General features: G+C 39.3%; 1 protein-coding gene across 3 annotated transcripts in view; it reads right to left on the reverse strand.

Moving 5' to 3' along the window:
* Positions 1–11,835: 11,835 nt before the first annotated feature.
* Positions 11,836–26,144, reverse strand: part of galt (galactose-1-phosphate uridylyltransferase) — a 34,240-nt gene continuing 19,931 nt past the window's right edge. For 2 of the 3 annotated variants that reach the window (XM_040157250.1, XM_040157251.1), the window contains 4 exons: positions 25,149–25,281; positions 23,111–23,194; positions 14,877–15,031; positions 11,836–12,606 (listed from right to left, as the gene is read on the reverse strand). In XM_040157250.1, the coding sequence (XP_040013184.1) occupies positions 12,508–12,606; positions 14,877–15,031; positions 23,111–23,194; positions 25,149–25,281 (471 nt within the window). In that variant the 3' untranslated portion in view covers positions 11,836–12,507. Of the gene's footprint in view, positions 12,607–14,876; positions 15,032–22,781; positions 23,026–23,110; positions 23,195–25,148; positions 25,282–26,144 lie in introns of those variants that run through there. The other variant, XM_040157252.1, reaches the window with a different exon arrangement.

The following is a 26,144-nucleotide window of genomic DNA, read 5'->3' on the forward strand; positions in this document are numbered from 1 at the left end:
TATCAGAAAAGCTCCCAGTGAAAAATCTGGGACCAGACCAGCCAAAGGACATGAATATGAAATAATATGGACATGATCCAGGGAAGTGCTACATTCGGAGTTTTGCAAGCAAGTGGTATCAACACATCCAAAAGGTCAGCTGTTACACGCACACAGTCCAGGTTCATGCAGTGAAATTGTTTGGAGTACAGCAGCCATCATCCTGACAAATCCTGAGCTCCATTAGAGCTGTCTGAAAGAAAATATTTCAGAAGCTAAAAGTTTAATTCTGTTTCCCTTAAAGAGTTTCATTTATCCCGTTAAGTTTGTAACCACAGTTTTTAGCTTTGATGCTTACTGTCATGTCCACAGTAAGCGGCTGCATTGCTTTCTGGCTCCGTCAGGCTGCCAGAGACAATTCTGACAGGTCACGCCCTGTTCTTTTCCTCACCTTACTATCTTTACTCCCAGGGCTATGCACTGCAGTGTGCGTTTATAGTCTACATTCAACCGACTAAATGTTATGTGACAATTACATTTACCCCCTAAAGGCAGCCAAAACATACATGGATCGTTGTGGTACTGTGGTGATAATTGTAAAGAAAAAGCAGTTGCTATGTGGCCACCAAAAGTTACTTTTTTAAACTTTTAGAAACCGTTAGCCAACAGCAGCTGGCTCTCTCCTACATTGTACGTTACATGCTCACGGCCGATATACACAGAGCTACCTACCTAGGGCCGTGGCCCCACCTAGTGGAAAAGCCATGCCACTGTTGTAAAAATTCTAAGTTTAAAAAATACAAAACAGAGAATTTAAGTTAAATTGCCTAACACAAAATATCATTAGATCTAATTGCAAGTTTTTGCAGTTTTGTCACATCTTCCTTTTAATAGTGTTTATTTGCAGGGGGTTCTACAGAGTGTAGAAAAAGAAGTCTTTTCTTTAAAAAAAAAAAAAAAAACACGAGGAAGACTGCTTTTTCACACATGGTGAAGACCACAGTTGAAACATATGCATCACCACGCTTCACAAATAAATCCTGGAGCAGCTCACAACGAGTGGACAACCCTCTTTTATATGTAACAAAGAATGTCAAAGCCTTTCACAAACTTCCACATTAGATAGTGAAAATAGATTTACGTTTGGGAATTAAAACTGTAATCACATTGTTCCCCTGGGGTAAAACTAAGTTTCATCCATTCTCTTTAGGGAACAGCTATGATAAAAAAAAAAATAATAATAATAAAAAAATAAAAAAAATAAAAATTCTACAAGACAATAAATGGCACAATAAACAACACAGAGTGGGCATTGAGATAACATCCACATAACAGTAGTGGATAGCACAGGTTAACAAGTGTTTCTTTAACAACGCTATGGCAAACAGGATAAAAGACTGTTGTTTTTTCTTGTGGCCTTATAGAGGCTGATTCCAGAAGTCCTATAGTGTTCAGTCTTTCCTATCTTAACTTGACCAGTGTTGAGGTTATCACTTGAAGCCTCTCAGTGTGCATGCATGTGTTTCGCTATCTAGTAAGCAATTTTCATGTCATTTTTTTCAAAATATCTGATGGTGGAACAGACACACAGTATCTGCTTCCTCCCCAGATCTAACCATTTCTCTCCCTCTCTGATGAGTCTGTGGAGATGTTGGGATACAGCTGCATGTGTGCCCTGTTTATCTTGCAGACACTAATAAATATTATAATCCAACAGCCCTCTCTAAGGTTTTATAAAGTGGAGTTCAGGGAGTCTGGGTCTGTGCTGAGCTAGAGCAGCTAATAATAAGCTTCTGAAATCCATCTGCTTGCTAATTCTCTTGGTAGCTATGAAACTCCTGCTTGGCCCTGTGGGGCTATCGATTGTATCCGTTTCTCCTGTCACTATTAATAAAATAAATAAATAAAAAAAATAAAATAAAACAACACGATAACACCAACAGCTGCTTAGTCAGCTCTTATACAGATAAATTATTTTGGAAGAGGAGGAGGGGAAGGAGGAGGAGCAGGAAAGGACGAAGGAGAGAATATGTAAGAGGAGATAAAAGAGGGACTGGAGGTGGAAAATGGGGGTAATGTAGAATGGAGATAAGGAATGAAGATAAGAGAAAGCGAGAACGAGGAGGGTGAAATTAGAGATGAAGAGGGAGACAGAACAGAGAATGATGACAGAGGGAGAAGAAACCGTACAAGTACTAAAGGGATGTTTTGTGTTGTCTGATTTTTTGCAACAACAAATGTTATTGTAGTTGTTGTTCGACTGTATATTGTGTACATGTTATAGAAAATGTCATGACATGTAACACATTGAAATTCCAGTTTAGAAAGGTGTTACCAATTTGTCAACAAAGACCTAAAGGGGTATTCCAGCAATTTACTACTTCACATTTATAAAGTTGGTAGATTTCTGAGAGATGAATAAAATTGAAAAAAAAAAAAAAAAAGATCAAAATTGATGCAGCAGAAACCGAGATCCTCTACCTTTAAAACCTGGTATGGCTCAAACTGCATACGTGCAGGATCCAACAATTCCCATTCTGCAACCAATAGCTCCTCCTGTTTGGAATGTGTTTCAACCCCACGAACATAGTGTGTAACACAGTTTTTGTGTTAACAAAATGAACTTTGAGAACATCATCAGAAGTAACCCTGATGACATCACTGGGGTTATTTTCTCATACTCCCTCCGTAGTGGTACAAGAAATTATAAAAATGTTTTCACAGGCTAAGTTGTACACCTCATGGCAAGTAAACTGATCTTAATGTATAAAGATCAGAACAGTGTCATAGTCATTCATTGATGTTTTCAATTTTTTCCTTTAAATAATGCTTATTGTCAGCACCAACCCATGGTAACCCCAGCTATGTGTGCTAGTTAAATACAACAGATCACAAAAAATGTAATAGGATGATGATATCCACACTGACCTCCAAAAGCACTTATTTATCCAGAGAAGGTTTATTCACCATCTCCAGCCTCCAAGCTAATACAGTAACACACATTCTTTTTTATTTTTCCACTTGTCAGCATTTTAGCTGATGCACTGGTGCTAATGGAGGGATTCATTTATCGTGAGTAATGTACAGAATCCTTGTTATCTTGTAAATAGTACCTGTAATCTGTCTTGTGCATCACTGTTGCAATTTAAAGTCTCTTACTGCCCTCTGATGTTCATTTACATATCGCTGCCCCAAGAATGAAGTAGGCCTAAAGCATTTTTTTTTTTCATTGCTTTTGCACAGTTTAAGTGATAATACTGCCTCTGGGGTGTGTATTGTTTTCAAAGTGTCTCTTTTTTTTCTCTCTTTGTGACACTAGTGAGTCTCCCCATGCCAGGAAAACAATTGTTCTTTGTTCATTTTCATTACACCAGCCCTGCAAGACTCCGGGACCCAACTGTGAGTGTTGAAGTCGCTTGAAGTCTGCTGCTGGTTTGATTTAAAATGGTGCTCCAAGGCAGAGCGAAACCATGGTTGGCCTGAAAAACTCTGACAGAGGAGAATGATGCATGCAATAATGTTTGATTTTACAAAGTTAATTTAGATAGATAGATAGCAGTACGCCCTCAGTGTTCTCTCAGAGTGCTAGAAAGTTTATGTGATAACATCAGTGCTGTGGTGGTGTTTTAATTATGTTTTGGTTGCATTTTAATCATACTTTTCGCTCACTAGAGAGACTCCCCATATCAAGAAAAAACATTTCTCTGTTTACTCCCATTATACCAGCACTGCGTGATTGCAGGAGCCAACTGCAAAAGTTTTCAGCTTTGTTTGAACTCTGCTGATGATCAGATTTGAAATGGAGTTCCAAAGCAGAGATGACTGGTGGTTGGTAAGAGAACTAAACATGATGCACAAGTGATTTACTCAAAGGACAGTTTAATTTCAAGTTTATGGCTGTTGCATTGCCTCTTAAATTGAAGAGATAAATCCCTTGTACTTTGTCATTTGAAAACAACTACAAATTTCCAAATTTTTCTCCAAAGTGCAGTAAAGGCGATCCGTCTGTATGTATGCTGTGCAGGCCTAATCCCTGAAGAGCTAACCCTTGCTTAGCCACAGTTCTCTTAAAGACTTAACTATGCAGAGCCCTACGTGTCAGGGCAGGCCAAAGTAGAAAAACCACAGCTAGAAGGAGAGAGAATATTGGATTTACAGAAACATGACTCCAAATGAATGCTAATATTCCTCCATCTGTTTGCTGGATGTAGCCTACCAATTGTTTTCGAGCGCAACAGCCATAGCAACTTTATAAGGTGATAATGCAACAGAGCTTTGGTGAGCAAAGTGTAAAAGGAGCATGGTGCATCTAGTCAGGGTGCACAGATGGAGTGGCAAAGTGCTGCATCAGAGCCTCATAAAGAAAGGCACTCAGGCTATGAACTGGAACAAATTGCAAGAACATCCTACAATATAATGCAGTCCAATAAAACAGTCCTGAGATAAACAACTTTATAGTATATAACATTAAATTATTGTTGAGTTTGAGCCAGAAAGGCCATGATCCAACTATCCAACTACCTCTGAGGCTACATCTTGTGCGGGGTGGATGTTTTAAATAATTTTCTTTCAAATTCAAATCAAGTCAGCGTGGTGTCCTCACATCCCGCCGCCACACCCTACTCCATCTTCTGTCTTCTTCGCTCTCCCCTGTACTCTTGCCTCCCTCTCTTTCACTTTCTTCCCTCGCTCTCATTTTCGTATCTACAGCATCCAGTGAGGTGACAGATTAGCGGGTGAGTGGCTCACTCACGCCTCCCTCTAATTGGAGTCAACGGAGCTGTTAGCTCTGCCTGCATCTATCTCACTTTCACTGGTCAGCCGAAGAAGAGCTTCAAAATTCTTTAATAAATAATTTTAAACTGATGTCAGCTTGACTGTCACAACCTCAGTGAAGCAAAAAGGTCAGCGTCTCAGAGGTTCAAATATGACTGACTGTATTAAGCCTGTGTGACAGATAAATTGGTATATGGTATGTGTGCTCACTTTATGAAGGCCTTGAAAAACCTATTTACTTATCAGCTTCCAACTACATGTGATGGAGTCCGACGCAAACGCACTATTATGTAAATTTATAACAATACAATACAATATTGTTTTACTACAGCACAGCACAACCACACAGTCCAGATGAAGCAGATTAGCTTGCAGCTGAGTCTTAAATTCCTCATATTTATCACTTCCAATACCATGTTAACATGTTTAAGTTAGTATACTATTTTCCTACCTAAACTCTCAAGAAGGCACACTGAACAGATCAATCCCTTGTACCTTATCATTTGAAAACAACTACAAATTTAGTAATTTTTTCTCCAAAGTGCAGTAACGGCGATCCGTCTGTACGTATGCTGTACAGGCCTTATTCCTGAAGAGCTAACCCTTGCTTAGCAACACTTCTCTTAAAGCCTTAACTCTGCAGAGCCCTACATCTCAGGAAGGACTTTAGTTTCCCAACTCAAATCATAATTGATGTTATACATATAGTATAAGACTCCAAAAATTGTGTCCTTTGTAGTGGGAGTACACAGTACAATGAACACCTGATAAGAGTAAAATCTTAATACACTGTCAACAAATAATAAACATAATAAGCACCAAAGTTTATATTGTATATTATAGATATATTGGAATTCCTAGAGGTGTCCATAATATTGTGGCCATGCCTTGTAAGCATTTGTTGTATGTTAGAATAATTTTTCTTCTGTAACTTTTGTAAACTGCGCAACATGTTGCATTGTGGACATGCAAATTTTGCTTATCAGATTTCATAAGGCGCATTTGGTGTCATTAGCTGCCTTGGGAGAACAATGCTCTACCACAACAGGGCTGGAAAAGACAAGCAGCAAGAATTTGGCAAAGGAGCCGAAATATCCTCCTTCTGCCAGTGAGGAGATACACAGGGCTTACACACAAACACAGACACAGACACACACACACACACATTCCTCGCTGTTGGTGTGGAGATAGAAATCTTGAATACAAACACACACAGACACACGCACACAGAGTCTCAAAGGAGTGATGAAATGGATGAGAAGAGGATCCACGGTGAGCCTGGAGGACTGGATAAATATTGACCTGAATGCATGAGGTCTGTCACAGTACATAAAAAGGGCTATACACTTACTCAGACAGACACACACACACACACACACACACACACCGTATCACTGACGTCCATGCTGTCGAAGAACCTCTGACTCTGTAAACCATACCTGCACATCATTGTTCAACCATATATTTTAATGAAATCTGGAATCAATATCAATACTTATGGAGAAACCGGGAATGAGCTTCACTGGAAGTAGTATAAATAATAAAAGTCTTGAGTGTGTGTTTGGCTGATATGTGTCATTCCCCATGTGCCATTGCAAGGGTACTTCTATCCACCTTTGTTATGTTAATGCTGGAAATTCAGCCCACCAAAAAAACTGAAATACTGCAAAAAAAAAAAAAAACGTTTTTATGTTTGTCTGGGGGTTTTAAATCACAGTCTTATTTCTACTCTTTCTGATGTTGTAAATTGTTACATTGTATTGCAAAATGTGATGAAACTGTATAGCAGCATTGTAAGGTATTTCAAGAATAAAACATGAAATGCTGAAAAACTGCAAACAAAGTTGGAAAGAAGTTTCATGACGCAAAGGATTAAAGAGCTTGGGTAATGTCATGTCTCCCGCTTAACAGACAGAAGGCCGAGTTCTAACTGACCAGTCTATACAAAACTATTATGCTTTTCATGCATCTACTCTAAAGAATATTATTTTACAATAATATACTAAGGGGCGCGGGGGCCTTTCTGTGTGGAGTTCATGTGGAGTACATGCTCTCCCCTTGCCTCCTTGGGTTTCCTCCGGGTACTCTGGCTTCCTCCCACAGCCTAAAGACATGCAGGCTAGGATGACTGGCGACTTCAAATTGCCCATAGGTGTGAATTTAAGCATGAATGGCTGTTTGTCTCCAAGTGTCAGCCCTGTGGTAGACTGGCATTCTGTCCAGGGTGTACCCATTCTCTCGCCCCATGTCAGCTGGAATTTACTCCAGCCCCCCTGTGACCCTCAAAGGATTAGCGGTATAGCTGATGGATGGGTGGATAATATATAATATCCTTGCGTTGCATTCATGAGATCACCCAGTCTCTTCAGCTTTTACTGCAGCTTCTAATTGTAAGGCAGTGGGAGTTTAAACAATGAGCCCAGTCCCGGAATGTGCACGCAGCATGCCCTCATGACAGGGACACAGAAAGGGCCAGTAAAGAGACTGAAAGGGCCAGTAAAAACTTTATGGATTTTTTTGACGGACTACTGGCCCACCAATGCAATGGCCCACTGGGATTTGTCCCAGTATACCTATTGGTTACCACTGCTGTAAGGCAACATTAACTATTATCTCTATAAAAAGGTAATGATGTTCAGGAGGTAAAGACGAGCAGGTTATGTTGTGACACATAAAATATACACCTTCCCTGAGGCTGGATGGGTTTGTGGAGTTGTCGATGTATACGTGTATGAATTTTAAAAAAAAGGAAGAAAACATACATGAAGTGAACAATCACTTTCCAAAAGATAATGACTGAGGCATAAATTCACTGCAAGGACGAAGGAAAAAAAATGGGTGACTCTGCACTGCAAAAAATGTTACTTAAATAGAACTCAGAAAAATGTGGCAAGTCTCTGGTATCTCGAGTTAGGAAAAACTCAATAATATACAGTAATTGTAACACTAAAAATGAAGTGGAGCCTACATGAAAATTGAGAATTGAGTATCATTAATTGTAATAGTTAACATTTTTACCAACTCTTCTTTTTGTGTATATTGCACCACATCTACATTAAATAATTAGTTATCATTAACACAATCCAAGAAATAATATGAAATTGTAAAACAAATATTAACATTCAATCATTTATATGTAATAACCAAATAAATAATGAATCACCAACTTCTTGTAAAACAGCAGCGTAAATTTAAACACGTTTTAATTTTGAACATGTAACCTTTACAAACCAAATAAGGGGTAAGCAATTTCTGAGACATTAGAAGGTACAGACCTGAGGGTCAGCCCTCCAAATGATTGTAATTTGACCCAGTCCGTCAATCAGTTTTCATAATACTTGACATCTACAAAAGTTCAGTTTAACCTCGTAGTTAAAATAGATACAACTTACTTAAAAACCTTAACAACACAAACAGCACACAGAAATAACACATGTGCTGAGTGTCCCAATAGAAAGCTGCCAGTAATCACAGTTTCCAAACTGGCAAAAAGGCACTCCTGAAAATTCTAAAGTGCAGCTCAAAGTCTAATTGACAAACCTGGTCTATTAAACCATGATCCTAAATAAGTTTTCACACAATTAAAAGAAAGACATTTAGGCTCCACACTATAGCCCACATACTGGAACACAGCATGTGAAAATATACTGTGCACTGGAGTAAAGGGTAGAAAGCTTGCAACATCATTGCAAGCTGTGTCAGTCTGAGAGCCATGCGAAGCAGGCGAATGGTGATTAGTTTTAGCCTCAATGTTTTACGTCTCGGGGGTCTGAAAAGTTGGGAGGGAAACTTAAGAATGCGGTTGATGTTGGGCCGAGGAGAGGCCAGTGAGGGTGCAGCATACACTCACCACATTGTCATGACCTGTGAACGCTGGGGTTCCCTCGATGATGCTGCTCAATGTGAGTGAGTCAAATAAATACAGTTTAAGTGTTATGGGTAGGTCTCTCCCTTTTTCCCGTGTTTTCCTCCGTTTTCCGCTCCCTTATGTTCTTGTTTTTCCTCAGTTTCTTGTTCTCCCTGTCTGTGTGTGTGTGTGTCTGTCAGTCTGGAGGTGGGCGTGGCCACCTGGTTCCTCTCCCGCCAACTCATCGGCACAGCTGTGTGTAATCAACTGATCAACGCCCCCACCAGCTGCAGTGTTTAGTCTCTGCCAGATCATTCAGTCTACCTTGTGGTACAAACGTTAAGGCCAAGTTCCAGGCTATTGTTCTGCTTGTGAACTTGCATGGCTCTAACCCGGAGCTTCCCTGTGCTCCAGGCTCACACCTTCAGTCTGCCCCATTTACCGGTCACGTCCAGCTCCTTCCTCGTTGCCCGTTTCCCCTTTAGATCATCGTACCCACTCTGCCACCAGCTCAGTACTGGCCTAACGCTTTGTGGGTGAGTCGGACAAATGGAGAGGCTTCCTTCCTCAGTGTTCCAACAGCAACCCCTGACATTTCCATCTGACCAGTCCAAGGTGAATTGCACGATGTTCTGGATGGTAGATTTCTGGCCGGCATAACACATCACACAGTCCCCATAACCCTGATACTATCTGGTAATCATTGTGATCCATCAGATTCAATGTGATCTCTGCTCTTATGCCTCCACTTTTCTTAGGTCGTACCTCACACTGACTGGTCAGCTGAGAGAATTGTGGGTTGGAGTTAAATCTGTCATTTTGCCTGCTGGCAATCTGCTTTATCTCCAACAGAGGGCGCCGAGACCGGCCCCAGAGCCTCCACTTCAGCTCACTTGAATTATTATTATTATGATTTTTAATTAAAGTCAGACAGTGATGAAATGTGCCAACAAGACACCGACTGATCTCTACAAAAGCCCCAAGAAGTAAAACGTGATGTTTACTGACTCATAATGAAGCTATTGCATGAGAACCATCTGTTAAAAAAAACTGCAAACTGTTAAAAAACTGCAAAACCCTACATCTGAAGTTGAGACCTTATCACATACACTACTCCCTTGCCTGACTCATTTAGTCTTATCAGATTGATTAGTCTCTATCATGTCAAAAGAAGGTGAAAAGTTACCAGTCACTAGAGGCTATGGTGATGTCTTCAAAAGACTAATTTTGTACAACCAACCATCTAAAAACCCCAAGATATCCAAGCTCCAGAAAAACATCAGCTAAGGCTCACAAGTGAGAAACAGCAAATGTTTAGCATTTTTGTTCAGAGATGAATCCGGCATGTTGTTGTTGATCAACATTGTGTCTTCAGACTGCTCTTTGTCTCAGACAGCAGTCCAAGATCCAAAGAGGCTCAGTGTACAGTCATAGAAACAGAAACAGCAAAAGCTCACGACTGAGAAAAAGGAAACAGCAAATGTTTGGCAATTTTGGTTGAGATGACTTCAATAGTTACCAAACTTGTTGATCAACATTCTGTCTTCAGATTTCTTTAGTACAGCCAGCAGTCCAAAGTCCTCATTTCTCTGTGATCTTCCTGCCTTAACTTGAGGGTGAACTTGGATGGACTTGGATGGACCAGTAAGAAAAAGCGTTGTCGTTTGCGAACGACTGGTTCGAGGACGAATCTTTTGGGGGAACACAACTGGACCGAACCACTTTCTGAAACGATCTGTTCATTTCTTGGTTCAGCGGAGCTCTCGGTCAGTTGCGAGCAACACGCTCGCCGAGTGCGTGATTCGAGTCGTGGATTCGCTCGTAGAGGCATCCCCTCAAACGGATGCCCCTCATTTCTTCAGGCCAGCGGCGAAATGTAGCTGCGAGTTAGCACAGGGTGATGAGTGGCCTAATCAATCAACTAATTCCTCACGTGGTCATGCTCACCGAGCCACGGCCGAAGAGGGTCCCGGGATCCTTTCGGCGCGCGTTCGCAGAACCTAGGACGCAGCGAACGCGATCCCCGAGTGACAGTCGGCGGCTCAAACTGCCGGAGTCGAGCCCGGTGAGTTCAAGAGTCGCGCGTCCAACTACGGTATTCACCGAGAAAACTTTCAAAATGTCAGGTGACCTTTCACCCAGAGCTGTCAAATTATTATTATTATTAATTATTAATTATTATTATATATTTAACTGTCGAACACTGAACGTCTATGCTGATAAATGTGACAGGCAGCAGCGTGGGATTCATAGATACAGGGATCAGGCCAGGAAACAAGCCCTAGCCCCATCAAGGCCTACCCCCTGCTCTCCTTGAGTGACATTCTGAGCGCTGATTTGCTTTATGGGCATTATTCTGTAGCTGACCCCCCCCCCCCCCGACAGTTGACTTCCCCTTCCGAGGGAGACAAGTTTACAATGGACTAAAAGAGAAGACGATTGCATGTAAAGGTTTTGGTATAGATAAAGGTAGGGTCGGATTTCCAGCCTAAATCCAGGTCATCTTGATCACTTTTTAAGCAACACTACCGTCTGCTATTGTCATAGTGAGAACACACCTCATTAAACATGTCAGGAGTCACCTTGGCCTTTTTATTTGCATGCCATCACCTGATAGACACAAGTGAATGCTCAACTTGTTTTTAGCCATTTATCTATTCCCTTACATGTTGACTTTCAAAGCATGCATTCAGTCTTTTTCTGTCCATGGGGCTGCGACATTCACCCCCCCCTCTCTCTCTCTCTCTCTCTCCATGGTACTGGAACAGTCCACCTCTGCCACTCTGCCTTTTTCAGAAACAATGAAACTCAGAGTCTTTCTTCCTCCATGGCGTTGAAACATTCAAACCCATGCGTTCACACACACATTCCATACCCCTTATGACAATTTGCAACACTTATGATCCATCATCATTTTGCATCAGCATTGACAGGTGCAGCGTGGAATAAGCGTAAGTACCACATCTGTCAGTGCAGTAGTGTAGTGTACATACTGCCAGAGTACACCAAGGTATACTTCCTTGCTTACCATTTTGGTCATAAGTTGTTATCATAATAATGTAAAAACATTAAAACGATAATAAAACTGGATAGAAACTATAGCAATCTAGCTTTTATTCTATATTTTCCTCTCAACATGTTCCAACTTTATAATCAGTATGTTTTAAGCATTTCAAACCCTGACAAGGGTTTGTTCATGTTAAAAGAAAACCAAAACTGTTAGTTGCCTATTAAGAGTGCATGAATGAAGTGATGTTTATTCAGAATAATATGCCCTTGAATGTCTGTTTGATCATTTATTTTCTATACAAAAATAAGCGTTACATAATCTCAAACCTTTTGAGCCTGAAAGCTGACAGTTAACCAATTCAAGAATTGTTTTCCATGTAAAAAAGTTTACAAGAAACAAAGACATTCATTTGAATCACAAATAACTAATTGTGTTGTTGGAAGAAAACGCTTTGTGGTTGAAAGCTTTGCAACACAGCCAAACCACAAGCAAAGTTTGTTTAAATTCAACAGAAGTGACAGCAGGGAAGAAAAGAAGAATGTTCTTTCATTATCTCCCCAAAACATGGAGGCGGGGATCCATAGCGCATTTTGTTTTAAGTCCATTTCATAAGTACAGTAAGGAGCCCAGTACGTGCTTTGTGTACACAGAAATATATTTTAAAAATATACATACTGTGTACCGTACACTGTGCAAATAAGAATATGTTTAAGTCTGTGTTGGTAGAGGCTCTTGAAAAAAATTTAATTTTGTTTTCACTGTACTTCTAAAACAGAGGCAATGAAACCAAAAAATATTTCCAAAATGTATACTGTAATTAAAATAAAGCTGGGTTCCCAATTGTGTATTTCCTCCCACTCTTCTATCAGTCACACAAGTTGTTTCACTTTGACCTCTATTTCCCTCCAACGTCTTTATCTTCTCTTCCTCCTTTGTCAGGGTTCTCTCTGGTTTTATAGTGCTCTTCTGGCAGGTTTCTCAGCTTCTCAGCAGCCTGAAAATACAAAGACAGGGCAACATTGAGGTTTATACAGTACTAATGAGAAATGCAGGGACAAAGAGGGGATTCGCTGCAATCCCGGATTTGCATTATAATTAGTGTGCTGGCAGAAGGTCAGCGTTTTTGATGGGCCTGTTGTCAGGGACTTAGGCCTCTCTGACCATTTCTGTGTTTTCTCTGATATGACTGTTTCTCCTGTTACCCAAACAAGATCAGCTTCAGTCAAAAAAAAAAAAAAAAAGGTAGGTAAATGAACATACTATTTATATTTTTATGTAAGCTATCTCTGTGTCAGATTTGCTTTTTGATAATGTTAACTGTAAAACTCTGAAAGTTAACTGATGCCATTACAACTGGAAAGCCACAGACCAACTGTGGCAAGTGCCCTAGAGAAACACCCAGGCTGTCACAAGTAAGAAAAGAGAATGCAGTCTTTATGAGATCTTTAAATAGAGGTTTCATACTCATAAGGCTTTTTCTCTAACATCATCAACAGGAGTATCATCAGTTCTTGTGTCTTGTTTGCCACTATTGAGAAGCTAACTAATACCCCAGTACGGCTAGCCCCTGACTTCATGTCTCTCAATAGGCGTAACGACCTCCTCTTTTTTTTGTTGAAATTCAAGGCTAGCCATAAATTCATCCATGTCAAACAATGGAACCAGACCACTGCCGCAGCCACACAGACACAGTTGTGTAATTATAGATTGCCTTTTAGATGGATTTTATTCTGGCTTCAGACAACATCACATCACTGAGATGTTAAATGACAATCGTCTAAATACTGATTTAGGTCAAACATCAGTGTTGGTGCTGCTTGATACTGTGGACCCTAAAATACTTCTTGTCACACTGGAGAAGTGGGTGAGATTATCAGCTACACTCCTCAGTTGGTTCAGATCATATCTCTAAGGCAGGGGTTATGTTGTTGCCATTGGTGTGGAGTCCCCGGGGTTCAATTCTACGGCCGCTGTCATTCAACCTGTACTTGGTCCCACTTGGTCAAATCATAGATGACTGACGCTGCTTATCACAGCTGCACAGATGACACGTGTACTTAGCTCTTTCATCAAGAGACTATGGCCGCTTAGACTCCATCTATCAGTTCTTAGAGCAAGTAAATAGCTGGGTGCAATTACATTTCTTGAATTAAATAAACAAGGCGGAAATAATGAAAGTTATTACTCAGCTTGACTCCAAAACTACAAAGACGAAAATCCAAGACAGAAATCTCCGTGTCTTAATTGACTCTGATCTGAGTTTCAGAAGCCACATCGAGGCAATAAAACTAAATCAGCATTTTATCACCTCAAACCAAGAGCAAGAAGAGCCTCATGTCCAGACAAGATTCAGAGAACCTCATTCATGCCTTCATTGCCGGCAGGGTGGAGTATCATAACACTCTCTTGTCAGGTGTTCCCAAAAAGGCCAGTAGACAACTTCAACTCATTCAGAACACTACTGCCAGAGTCCTAACAAGAACTAGGACAATGAGCACATCTCTCCTGTCCAGTTACCTACAGAATAGGGTTAAAGTGCTGCCACTGGTTTATAAATGACTTAACAATATGGGGCCACAATACATTCCTGATCTCCTTGAAGAATATAAACCCAGTTGAGCTCTTAGATGTTTGGGAAGCTGTCAGCTGATGGTACCACAATTCAGAACCAGAAATGGTGGAGCTGCTTTTAGCTGCTATGCTGCACACAAATGGAACCAACTTCATGTTGATGCTGAATGTGCCCCAACTCTAGTCCCTTTAAAATCTAAATGAAAAATTTTGCAGTTCTCCTGTGCCTTTGATTGAATGGTTTCTCTACTACACTTTTATAGTCTTTGTTGCATTTGGAACTGCACTATAACTGAATCTCGCGTCTACTTATATCTTTGTCTATTTGGATTTTATTTTAATTTTATGAATTTTATTTTTAAATATTTCTTCTCTAAATCTCATTTTATTCTGTCTAAATTGCTTTTATTCTGGTTTTTATATCTTATTGTTTTTTAATGTAATTCTAATGCTTTTGTCTATGTAAAGCACTTTGAATTCCCTCTGTGCCTGAAATGTGCTTTATAAATAAAGCTGCATTGCCTTGAAATCCTCTTTGTGAAGACAATAACAGTAACTTCATATCTCAAATCTCACTACTATATAACAGTTTTACTTGAAGAATGAATGTTTATGTACAGTAAGTTGTCAGACCATGTCAGCCCCTGTGCTGCATAAAGTTGTGTTTGTACACAAGTATGTTATATTACTCACCTGTTCAGGGGTGAGGTCTCTCTGCTCCTGGGCGAGCATCTCATACCCGACCATAAACTTCTTAACTGAAGCTGAACGCAGCAGCGGAGGGTAGTAGTGAGCATGCAGCTGCCAGTGGGAGTTGTCTTCCTTTAAATAGGGGCCAGTAGGGGCTCCTGGATAAAGAGGGGGGAGACATTTGAGTGGAGACACAGCAAAGGACTGGGACAGGAACTTTTAAATGGAGAGAAAGTCAATCAATCAGACACTTCGGCTACACTGATTGGCAAAGACTTTGGAAGCTTATTCAATTTAACCTAACTTCTGATGTGTGTAATACCCTGTCTTTTCCTAAATATCCATCTTGAGAATATTTCAAAAGATTTACTTAATAATCTACATCAAACACCATTTATTATTACATTCATTTCCAAAGTAATTTACATTTTTTGCACATAGATCAGGAGCAGTTTTGGGTTCAGTGTTCTGCTTACGGACACTTCAGCATGTGGCCAAGAAGGAGCCAGGAACCGACCCACCAAATCTATGATTAAGGGCAAACCCCTCTCTACCAACTGAGCTACAGCCACCCCATTACACCATACTCATGTCTTATTGGCTCACAAGTGTCTCATTGTCCTCCATCTGACCTCAAACACAGTACCATTCAGTTTAACAGCTGTTCTAAATCAGTGTGTAAGGTATGTTAAACTGCAGGCAAACACAGCAACAAAGACTTTGTGCAATGTTACCGGTTATGTTTCACAAGTGAAACAGACCAAAACATTGGACCAAAACACTGGTTAAAGTGACTGAAAACAAACTGGGAAAAAGGGATGCCTGTGGTAAGGGGTAATGGTATAAGCACAACAGCTCCTATGTATTCGTTTATCAGGACACCTTGTTATGTATTATGTGTGGTTCAACACTAATACTCCTAAAATGCGATACATTCATCCTGCAGAATATTCTTTATTTTCTTCATGTCTCTGCAAAACAGGGGGACAGGTAGACAAAGAAAACAAAAAAAAACAAAAAACAAAAAACACACACACACACACGCAAGAACAGACTGATAGCACAATCAATCACTAATGGCTAAACGAGGATATGCATAGCCAGGATAGAAGGAGCTAATTTTCTCTTTGCAATCCACACCACATGAACAAGGCCCTCTGCTCATTAAATTCTTTAAGCTGCAGACCAGACCGCCCCCACTCTAATCCACTCTGATTAGCTTGCAGGTGTCAAGCATTTTCTGGTAACTGGACACTATAACCGGACACCACTGATGAAGGTGTTTGTTTGTCCTTCTAAATGAAGGCACCTGTAATAAACTGTAGGTAAAGACAGCAACAGTTCAGATTTTAGTACTGTAGCCAAGAACATTGTCTTTGTGCTATTTTGTCTGTGTAACAGATAAAAGCCAAAAAATGTGAAAATTTAATTTCAAACTTTTCAATTTCATTCAGGAGAAAAAGACAGAACTTTTGTAATAATATTAAATGCTTTAGTACTCCCCATTCCCCAGTTTCTCCTCCATTAAAAGTTTCTCTTTTTCTCCTTTTGTTTAAATCAATGGTCTAAGGATCGTCAATGTTGTATAATTTACAGAATACAATGCCCTATGATTTTAGGTTATACACACACACACACACACATATATATACATATATATACACACACACACATATATACATTCATACATATATCAATCAATCAATTGATATCAATATATATATATATATACACATATACATACACATATATACATACATATACACATATACATATATATACACACATATACATATATATATATATATATATATATATATATACATATACATATACATATACATACATATACACACACACATACATATATATATATATACATACATATACATATATATATACATACATGCACATATACATGCACATATACATATACATATATATACACACACACACACACATATATACATATATTTTTCTTTGTCACCATCTGCATGTGTAACTTCACAAAAACGTGAAAAATTGTATTATTACACAAGTCTCTAAATCCTCTTTAGAGAGTCAGTACCAAAGATACATTTTCAGTGATTTGTGACTTATCATTTAAATACGTCCTTTGTTGCCTGTTTCACTTTCTGATCTTAGTAGAAGGTAATGAGGTGATCAGGGAAGAAGTAACAGCTGTGACATTTCTCTTAAAAAACACGAAAGACATTAAAAAAATGGATCCCTGGAGATATTGTATTGATGATGAGAACGCTTCCTTTAGAGTCAGTTTCCTGGCAATGGGTGCTGATCAGACACGGATAGAGACGACAGGAGGGCGACATAAAGGAAACTAATGGATGGGAAAAGAAGAAGGAAGAACAAAGCAAAGATTAATGAGTCTAGATAAGAAATGAATAGAGATGGATGCTCCTATTAGTGGACAATCACGTAGTTGAAAATTCTATTTGGGTGTGTTTGTTTTTCCCCAAATGTGTGGCCATATGAGTGTGTGCATAATTATAGAATTAACATATAAAGTTACGATATTCCTAGATAGGGGACCACCTTTCGTAACAGTTACTGGTGTAGCATTCAGAGACAAATCTTTCTGAGGAATAAGCAGGTAATCCCTGATTTCCCAGGTGACTCCAACACCATCCAACCACTACTCCCTCTCCACTCTGCCACTAATAAGCCTAGCCCTAAATAAAAGCTTCTAAATGAGCTAAAATAAAGCAAAAACACAGAAGAGGTGATAAAGCAACTCACTGTGTGAACCAGTTCTGCATGCGTGTATGTGGATAAGAATGCATGTTCCAAAATTAGGTGGTCAGTGTGTGCAGCATGCCTACAGCATGTGTGTATGTGTGACATACACAGTGGATTAGTTCTATTAGCTCTACAGCACATTGTTTTTTCCCGTAATCCCTCTTGATAAGGTTAAAATAACACCATTATTTTGGCAGTTGAAAGTTCTCCAGATTGTTAGAGGATCATGAAACAGCTTTGGCAGTCCATATTTAGGGTTATTTGTTGTAATAGTGGGAAGTAATTCCATTTTAATTTAAATATTTAGCTCTTATTCACACTACAGATGGCATATTAAACTAATTGATCCATTGGAAGAATTGTGTAGTGGTGTACGTTATTTCTGAAACCGCTCTCCTCCTCTCTGTTTCAATTGAGGGTGGCTGGCACAGAGACTCAACGGACTATAATGCGTAGTGTAGCATCACACTGGACGCACCAAGGTCAGGGTACAGTATCCAAGATGTGTTGAACTTGGGATTGGATGCGCCACGAAAAAAAAACTGGTGCTTTTCTGAGAGTTAACATGTCTCATGATGACAGCAGTGTGAGGGATTTTAGACGGAAATAGTAGCCGCAGGTTTTTTGACATAGAGAAGCGAATCCCTGCAGAATGAATATGGGCAAACCTCACTTCGCACCGCTTTCAGTAGCTGTTGTAGCTAGGCCAGACAAAGCATAAGGTAGTTCACTTTGGACAAGGCAACATCACTGTAGTTCAGTTAAGGTGATGTGATATCTATGGACGCTCTGTGGAAGATCTTAGTTAGTTAGTTAGTTAGTTAGTTAGTTAGTTAGGGAACTTGATCATTGACATTAAGGAAAAGTGTCTTTGGCTTTGGCACATTGCTTTAAAAAAAACAATACAGGACATTAACAATACACTGAGGAAAAACAACATGGGCACAGTATCAATAAACAACATGATTTAAATTTCAACAATGGCACTCTGTGTAACATCTATACCAAACTACTGTATGCTTTAATAATCATTTTATAAAGTGCTGAAGTTGGATTTAATATTTGACTCCAAAGTAAGTATTAACTTTGCTGCTTCACCCTCTTTCCTGGTGATTTTCTTTCTTATGGAGCCCTCTTCTTTTGTCTCCTCCCTGCATCTCTCACTCTCTTGACACTTTTCTTTCACTCTCTTCACTGTTTTGAATAACAAGGAATAGACGGTTGCTACTAAACCAAACTGTAATATTTCAATGGTAATTTAATAATCAGGTTTACTCTGAAAACTCAGAATAGAGATGTAGTGTGAAACTGACATTTGTGTACTATGACCCCACCATCGTTGGTTGGTTGTAATAATAATCTGGTTATACTGGGGGTTTTTTTTGTTTTGTTTTTGTCGGTGTGTGCTTGTTTACTACAATGTTTCCCCCCACTTTTCCCACAGCTTTGTCAAAAAAAATTATTTTGTTCGCCACAAAAAATAAGGCAAACCTGCTGAATACCTGTCTATGACCTTCTAAACATTGCTGTAACATGGCTTTTGAGTTTTCTTCTACTAGAAGATAGAAGCCAAAACTTAACTCAAGATCTGTAGGAGCCTTCCCTACAGGCAACTTTAGACGGAGATTTTACTTCAAAGATTTGAAGTCTGATAGAATAAAAAGAAGAAAGTCAATGAATGTGTCCTCTCATACCCTCTGTCCTTTTCTCCACACTACAGTTTGAGTGGGAGTGTAGCATCTCTCCTTTTATAAATTATCTTTCATGTGGGCTGCCTTGCTCTGAACGTAAAAAAAAAACAGCACCAGACTGACAGCAGCAGGTCGGCAACCCAGGTAGTGAGTTAGCAAAACATACAGATCTTTCTCTGAAATAGATGAGAGGATATAATCAGTGCGTGGTCAGAAAGAAGTATACGGTTCTTGGTTTTGAAAATCGTGAAAACCCTTCTGTCAGAAAAACAGGCCGTTTAATCATGTATTCAAGTTATCTTGAATGTGAATCTAGTTCCTTTCTGTACTGTTTATATTTCCAGATTCGACTCTAGTTGTGTATTTTCTGGCATTTGCCTGTCATTCTTATTCAGAATGATGTACAGCCAGTGAGCAGTGAGATTTCCTTTCTCTAAACCAACTCAGCAGAATGTAGCTGCTACAGGGACTGAACTTGCAACCTTTAGCTTCCTGAAGTATCAGTCTGACCACTCAGCCATGATGACAGCGCTCTCCTTTCTGTCACACATCACTCATCGCATCACCGCACTCTGCTAACCTTTATTCCAGTTTGAACCCGCTGCAAGGTTTTTCTCTCACATTGCCCACAAAAGGTATTTCCTTCACTGTTTCAGTGCAGGTAAATATCAGAAAATGTCTGTGCTGAGCTTTAGATGCACAAGAGGCACAGCTGTCTGGATGGCAAACACCTTTCTGTACAAAGCTTGTAGTCTGGTGTGTGTTTGTGCAAGCAGCTCTTCACAGCAGGCCAATTAAATGTTCGTGTGGCCATCACTGAAAGAAGGTTCACACCCACATCTTGAGTGTTTTGACGGATGTTATTTCAAAATAGATTTATTTTCGGATTTTATTGTCTGAGATCTATGTAAATGTGTTTATCACTCTGCATGTCCCGTCAAAATGAAAAAGTTATTTGGCCCTTGTTTCAAAGGTGACAGGCACCCAGCATTTTGTATGTTTGCTTGCTCATTCACTTGCTCTCTCTCTCTCTCATTACTAGCTCCTTTTACTCTGAACTGTGGTCTGTGATGAAAAAATGCAAAATGGGAGCTACAGGAAAAAGGGTGCAGGGTCCAGACACATGAGCAGATGAGAACCTGTTACAAGCAATGAAAGTAGAAACCTAATAACATAATGTTAATGTGCCTACATTATAACTACTGGCCTACTGTAAAAGTTTATTCACTTACAATGCTAAATAACTTTAAGTAGCTTCATAAGAAAAATGCTGACAAAGGAATATTCATACAAATCCCTATAATATATCAATCTCACTACAATCGCTGTATAACATTTTTCCCCTCAAGCTATTATGTCTTTGAAGCACTAAAAACCAGTGTATCTAGCCAATGTGATTTCTTGTTCTTTTGTCAATTGAAAGCTGATTGTTCACTTGATACAGGAGCGCTAACATCCATGAGACACAAACACACTGGAATGAATGATGTGGAGGCATACATGTATGTATAAGAATAATAAGGCTGAAATTCTCATGAACCCCAGTTTTTTATTATTAAGCTTAATATAATGTTTAAGATGTAAAATGTACATTTCTGATACTTCAGTTATTTCTCAAGTTCTGACAACAGGGTAACAACACAGACCACGCCAGACCAGTTCACCAGACATGAGCAAAACATGAACAATACGTTCTTGCAATTTGTCTAAAATGATTGTTTAACTTTGCTCTAGGGACAGGAATTTAGGAGTCATCTCCTGCGGAAAAAAAATATAAAACAAACCTAGGACAGGCAGGAAAAGGACACATCTAACTTACATAAAAGGAGCAAACTTTTAATTAGAGTGTAAAATATCCAGCTAAAAGAAGTGATTCAGAGCACTGGGGTTAAAAATTAATTTACAATAAAGCTACTCCAATCAATATTTTTATGTTAACACTGGATCAAATCACTTTGTGTAATGTTAAAAGGTGCCACTAATGGTGATGCCCCTATCTCTGTGGAGTCTTGTAGTGTGTTTCGGCTCATTGTTTTTGTTTAAGGGCTGCGACTTTACTGTTTTGGATGACTCGGTGCGCTCATCAGTAACTATTCAAACAGCAGAAGGCAACTGTTTTCAGCAACAAAAAAAACAAGCTCTTCACTCTAACATCTCGGCACCAAACAGTAGGCAGACAAAGGCAGCTACTAGCTGGTGAACATAGCGGAGCATTTACCGCTAAGGAAAAGTAATATTTTTTCTCAGGAGTTGGTGGAAACCAAAACAGAGCAATACGGAGATTGAATATTGGACTAACATTCATAGGATGTAAAGAAACATTACTCTGAATGAATGCTAACAACAACTTGCTAGTAATCACTTTATGAAGTGATTATATGGAAATATTGTTTTTACAGCTTGTTACACTGCCAACAAGTCGCAAAAAAAAAAAAAAAAAAAAAAATCAATGAATTCATGTTTTTAGAAATATTTGCACTCATGCGAGTTTAAACACAACCTGATTTCAGTGTTCAAATTATGATATTACATAACATGAAATTTAATATGTATTTCCAGGTGCCTGTTCAGTCAATGTCGCTTTTTAAAACTCCTTGACCTCTTTCTCATTTATATATCCATTGTGCAGTTTTTCTGTTTCCCCAGGTTACTTTAATTGATGGTAAAGGCCTGGAATTACACCATGAGTGCTCTTTACCTTTGAAAACTCCGGCTTTACATAAGAGACAAAAGAGTAAATATTCTGATGTGTCTGAGTGTGCACTGAAAGCTGAGAGTTTCTCATTTCTTAGTTCATTGCAGCAGACATGATGGAAATGCAGCAAGAGTTATTTAACCTGTAGAGAACAAATGCAGCACCATAACCTACATGCATTTTTCCCTTGGCATTGGACAATCAATATTCATATGTAATATTAATGCCATGTTGGTGCACAATGTGAGCTAATGTAAAATTACTTCAGAGATAAAAGACTGGAAAGACACTAACGGGTGAGACAAGAGGATGGTGGGAGATGTGATGAGAACCCCTCTGCATGTAAAATTAAACCGATCTCGTGGTAAACAACATAATACAGAGTGAAAATTGACTTAAAGGAGAAAAAGAAAGAAGGAAAAGGGATAGAAGGATGGCAATGGAGTGAAAGAGGGAATAAAGAAAGGAAAGTGCGTGAAGAGATGGAGAAGAGGAATGGGAAATGGCAAGAGAAGAGCATAAGAGTGAGAAAGTTCCAAGGAGAAAAGTGAGAGATTGCATCTTTTCTGTTGCTTGGAGACATATGATAAGTGGAGATGAAAGGGATTTAGTGTATTAAAAAATCTGCGGGGTATTGAGCAGTCATAAAAGCTTCAGGTAAGTTGTGACAACATTTTTATGCATGTCCTCTACCTTTATCACTTGTCATTCCTGTTTAGGAGTACTTTAAAATCCTGACTGTGAAAAGACTCAACTTCACATATCTGACGACTGACTCTTGCACTTTACGGCCACAGACAAGAACCCTGCCTTCAGACTACTGTCAGCGGAGCTCAAGTACATACTAAATTGACAAAGTGCATTAGCTTATAGCTGGCCTGATATGTGAACAGTTTCCAGTTTTTAGCAGTACACTTTGGGCAGTCCACCAATCCACAGATTGTCATGTATTTAGACAAAAATTATCTTTAATCTTTTCCTCCATCTGTCCCTTCCTCCGTCTGCCACTCTACGGAAGAGACTTTAAACAGGTTACAACATTTATAGGAAAACTTTTTCTTTCTAACCCTCCTGCTCTCCCATTTTTGTCTTACCGTGCCAGCCCATGGAGTAGGGGAAAGAGACTTCAAAAAGATTGTCATATTTGGTCAGCAGTCGCTTCATAATGTCAGCCAGACCTGACAAACAGAGAGATAGACAGAGAAATGGGGAAAAAAACAATACAAAGGTGACTAGGAGGCAGAAACAGGATATTTGCTATTGAATATTGTTAATAATGAATGATATGGGGAAGGGGGGCTGAAGAGAGGACATGTAAGAGTAAAAACTGAAAAATAGTAACTGAAAAGTGAGAGAGGACTATACCGCTAGAAAAGCTGAAATTGAAAAGAAGATTAAACTTTTATTCATCTTGAGGGGAAATGAAATATAAAAGAAGCACCTGAATACATGATGAACAAGTGAGACAGACCAGACAGGCAAAGTGCATACTGTTATCACATAAACACAAACATAAACAAGTTTCTTTCTTACACACAAATCCTGGAGGGATAGAAGGCATCAAAATAGGGATTCAAATCTGAAGCAATGTCCATTGATCTCTTACCACAATTAAAAAAAACAATAAATCATTAAAAGCTTTCAAAATATAAAAAGCATATTTTTCCTGCTTTGAATCTTTAATTTAACACATGATATGTGATATTTACAGCACAACCCAAATCAATTGGATATTATAGAAATTAGTCATTAATGAAATAATGCAAATAAAATGCAACAAAATAACAAAATATTTACTTAAAGTTTTGATAATTTGACAAGTGGCCAGACCTAATTCAGGCGTCATGGTCCACACGACCATGCTCCAAGTTTTGCGTGTGGTAGTAGACCACAGGTATCTGCTGAAAACCAGGAGAAAATACCCCCAGGAGCTGGTGTCTCTGGGATACATAAGTACTGTTGGGCCAGCTTTGCACATTATCGGTTAATACTTTGATTGAGCAAACTCTTGACTGTGATTAATTGATAATTCAGTCATCAGACACGAGCATCAACAAATCAACCTGTTGTTCTACTGGCTGCAGGCAAACTAAAGGCATAAATTCTGAATTCACAGTTTGATTCGGCTTGAAGCATTGAGGTCAGACCACATAAACATCATCCTTTCTGGAATCTTCTGACGGCAGGAGCTGATTTTGATTTGTCATTCTGTGTTGATGCCTCTCCCATGTTTAGTTTGAAATAGATGTGATGGGCTATGTCTCAGAAGCCACCTAGCCGCTGGAGCTTCTTATCTATGTGCTGTGGGCTTCGCACATTGACTTCACACAAGCTCAATCAGCTAAACAGACTCTAACCTGTCAGCATAAGTCTTCCAAGTGAGTCCTTAGTTAATCTGTAGATGCAGTGGTGTTTGCCCTTGAAGGAGAGTGGGAGGTAATCTTACCAGATCACCCCGATTTCAGAGAGTTAATCTTCTGACAATGACAACATCTGCCAAAGTGATTTAAACTCCATAATGTTAGGAAGGGAGTGAACTGAACGTAATATTCAGTTTTGGTTTTTTTTTGCTATTGTGTAAAGTTTTTATGGGTTTGTAAACTCTATAATATAGTGAGGGCTGACAGGGATACAAATGCATGCAACCACCGTAAACTTAAATGTAAATCCTTTAATTGGCCCAATTTTAGCTATGGAGACAGGCTGGACGCCAAACATCTTCCATTGACAATGAACATCCATTGATTTAAACTCTTGCCCATCTTGTAAAGGTAAATATAAATTTCTACCATTATATATTTAAACACCATAAACACCATTCCATGAAGTGAAAGCTCACGGAGGGTCTGAAACAAAATGTGAGGCTTGAATGTGCTGTGAGTGACCACAGAAGGTGATGCATACGCGCCAGAGGGGCCGTGGCCGGGAAAACCTGCAGGCTCCCCTCTGAGTGGCTGAGTCACCTTAGACTACTCTAAATTGCCTTATTGTTCTCTAAGTCACTCACTCTGTCAGTATCTTTGCACACACACACACACACACACACACACACACACACACACACACACACACACACACACACACACACACACACACACACACACACACACACACACACACACACACACTCACCCTCCCTCTCATCTGTTGTCAGATCGCTGATTCTGAGGATGTGTCGTCTTGGTAACAGCAGCGTCTGGTAGGGCCATGTTGCCCAATATGGAACCACCGCCAGCCAATCAGAACTCTCCACCACCACACGGTCCTAGGAGGAGAGAAAAAATTACAATGTTTTTGAATGTCAGGGGAAGCAATACTATACTGTATGTTTAAGAAGTTTTATAGACTTTATTCTTAACTATGATTTTTTTCCAACAAACTCTAAAACACCAAGCTGAAGTGCAGCCACAACTTTTGGTTTATGTTCCAGATGTAGGGGGAACATCAAAATGCAGATTGCTAAAAATCCAGTTTTATAACCTGGTGTAATGTTGTATAGTTCACTCTATTCAACTCAAACGCACAGGGATCATACATTTTTTTAAAAATAATGCAATATTGTTTTAATATGATAGTGTTAAACCACAGCCATTGCAGGTCAACTAATGATAATTTAATGATCATAATTTGTTTCAATGCAAAATGTGTCAGAAGCTGAGATTTAACAAGCTGATTAGCGGAGACATACACAACCTGACCTTGGTATTACAATCTATGAGAAATACTTTAGCTCAGTGTTGGTGTGTGTGTATATTTGTGTTTGTGCTAAACATCCGTAGTAGGAATCTGCTATAAGTCAGCTCCATACTAATCGCAAATCACCACTGACAATCTGTCTCAGTTGTTAAAAGCCTCAGGGCATAAACAATTCGCAGCAGGGTCGATCGTAAGTAGGGTGTAGTTTTTAGCCTTGTATTAATTTATTTATTTATTTATTTTTTTGCCTTTGGGGGCAGAAGAACCCCTTCAAAAAGCATAAAAAACACACAGTCCTGATACATTATCAATTTATAAAGATGTTATGGCTAACATGGACAGCAGATGGAAAGTCACACTGGCATTCATGTGCTTTTGTCCACCTGATGAATGCAAGTCAAATACTCACTTTCCTTCTAGCTTTGTTGTGGC

Source organism: Xiphias gladius, chromosome 20, assembly GCF_016859285.1.
Source record: "Xiphias gladius isolate SHS-SW01 ecotype Sanya breed wild chromosome 20, ASM1685928v1, whole genome shotgun sequence".
In the NCBI taxonomy this organism is placed as follows: Eukaryota; Metazoa; Chordata; class Actinopteri; order Istiophoriformes; family Xiphiidae; genus Xiphias; species Xiphias gladius.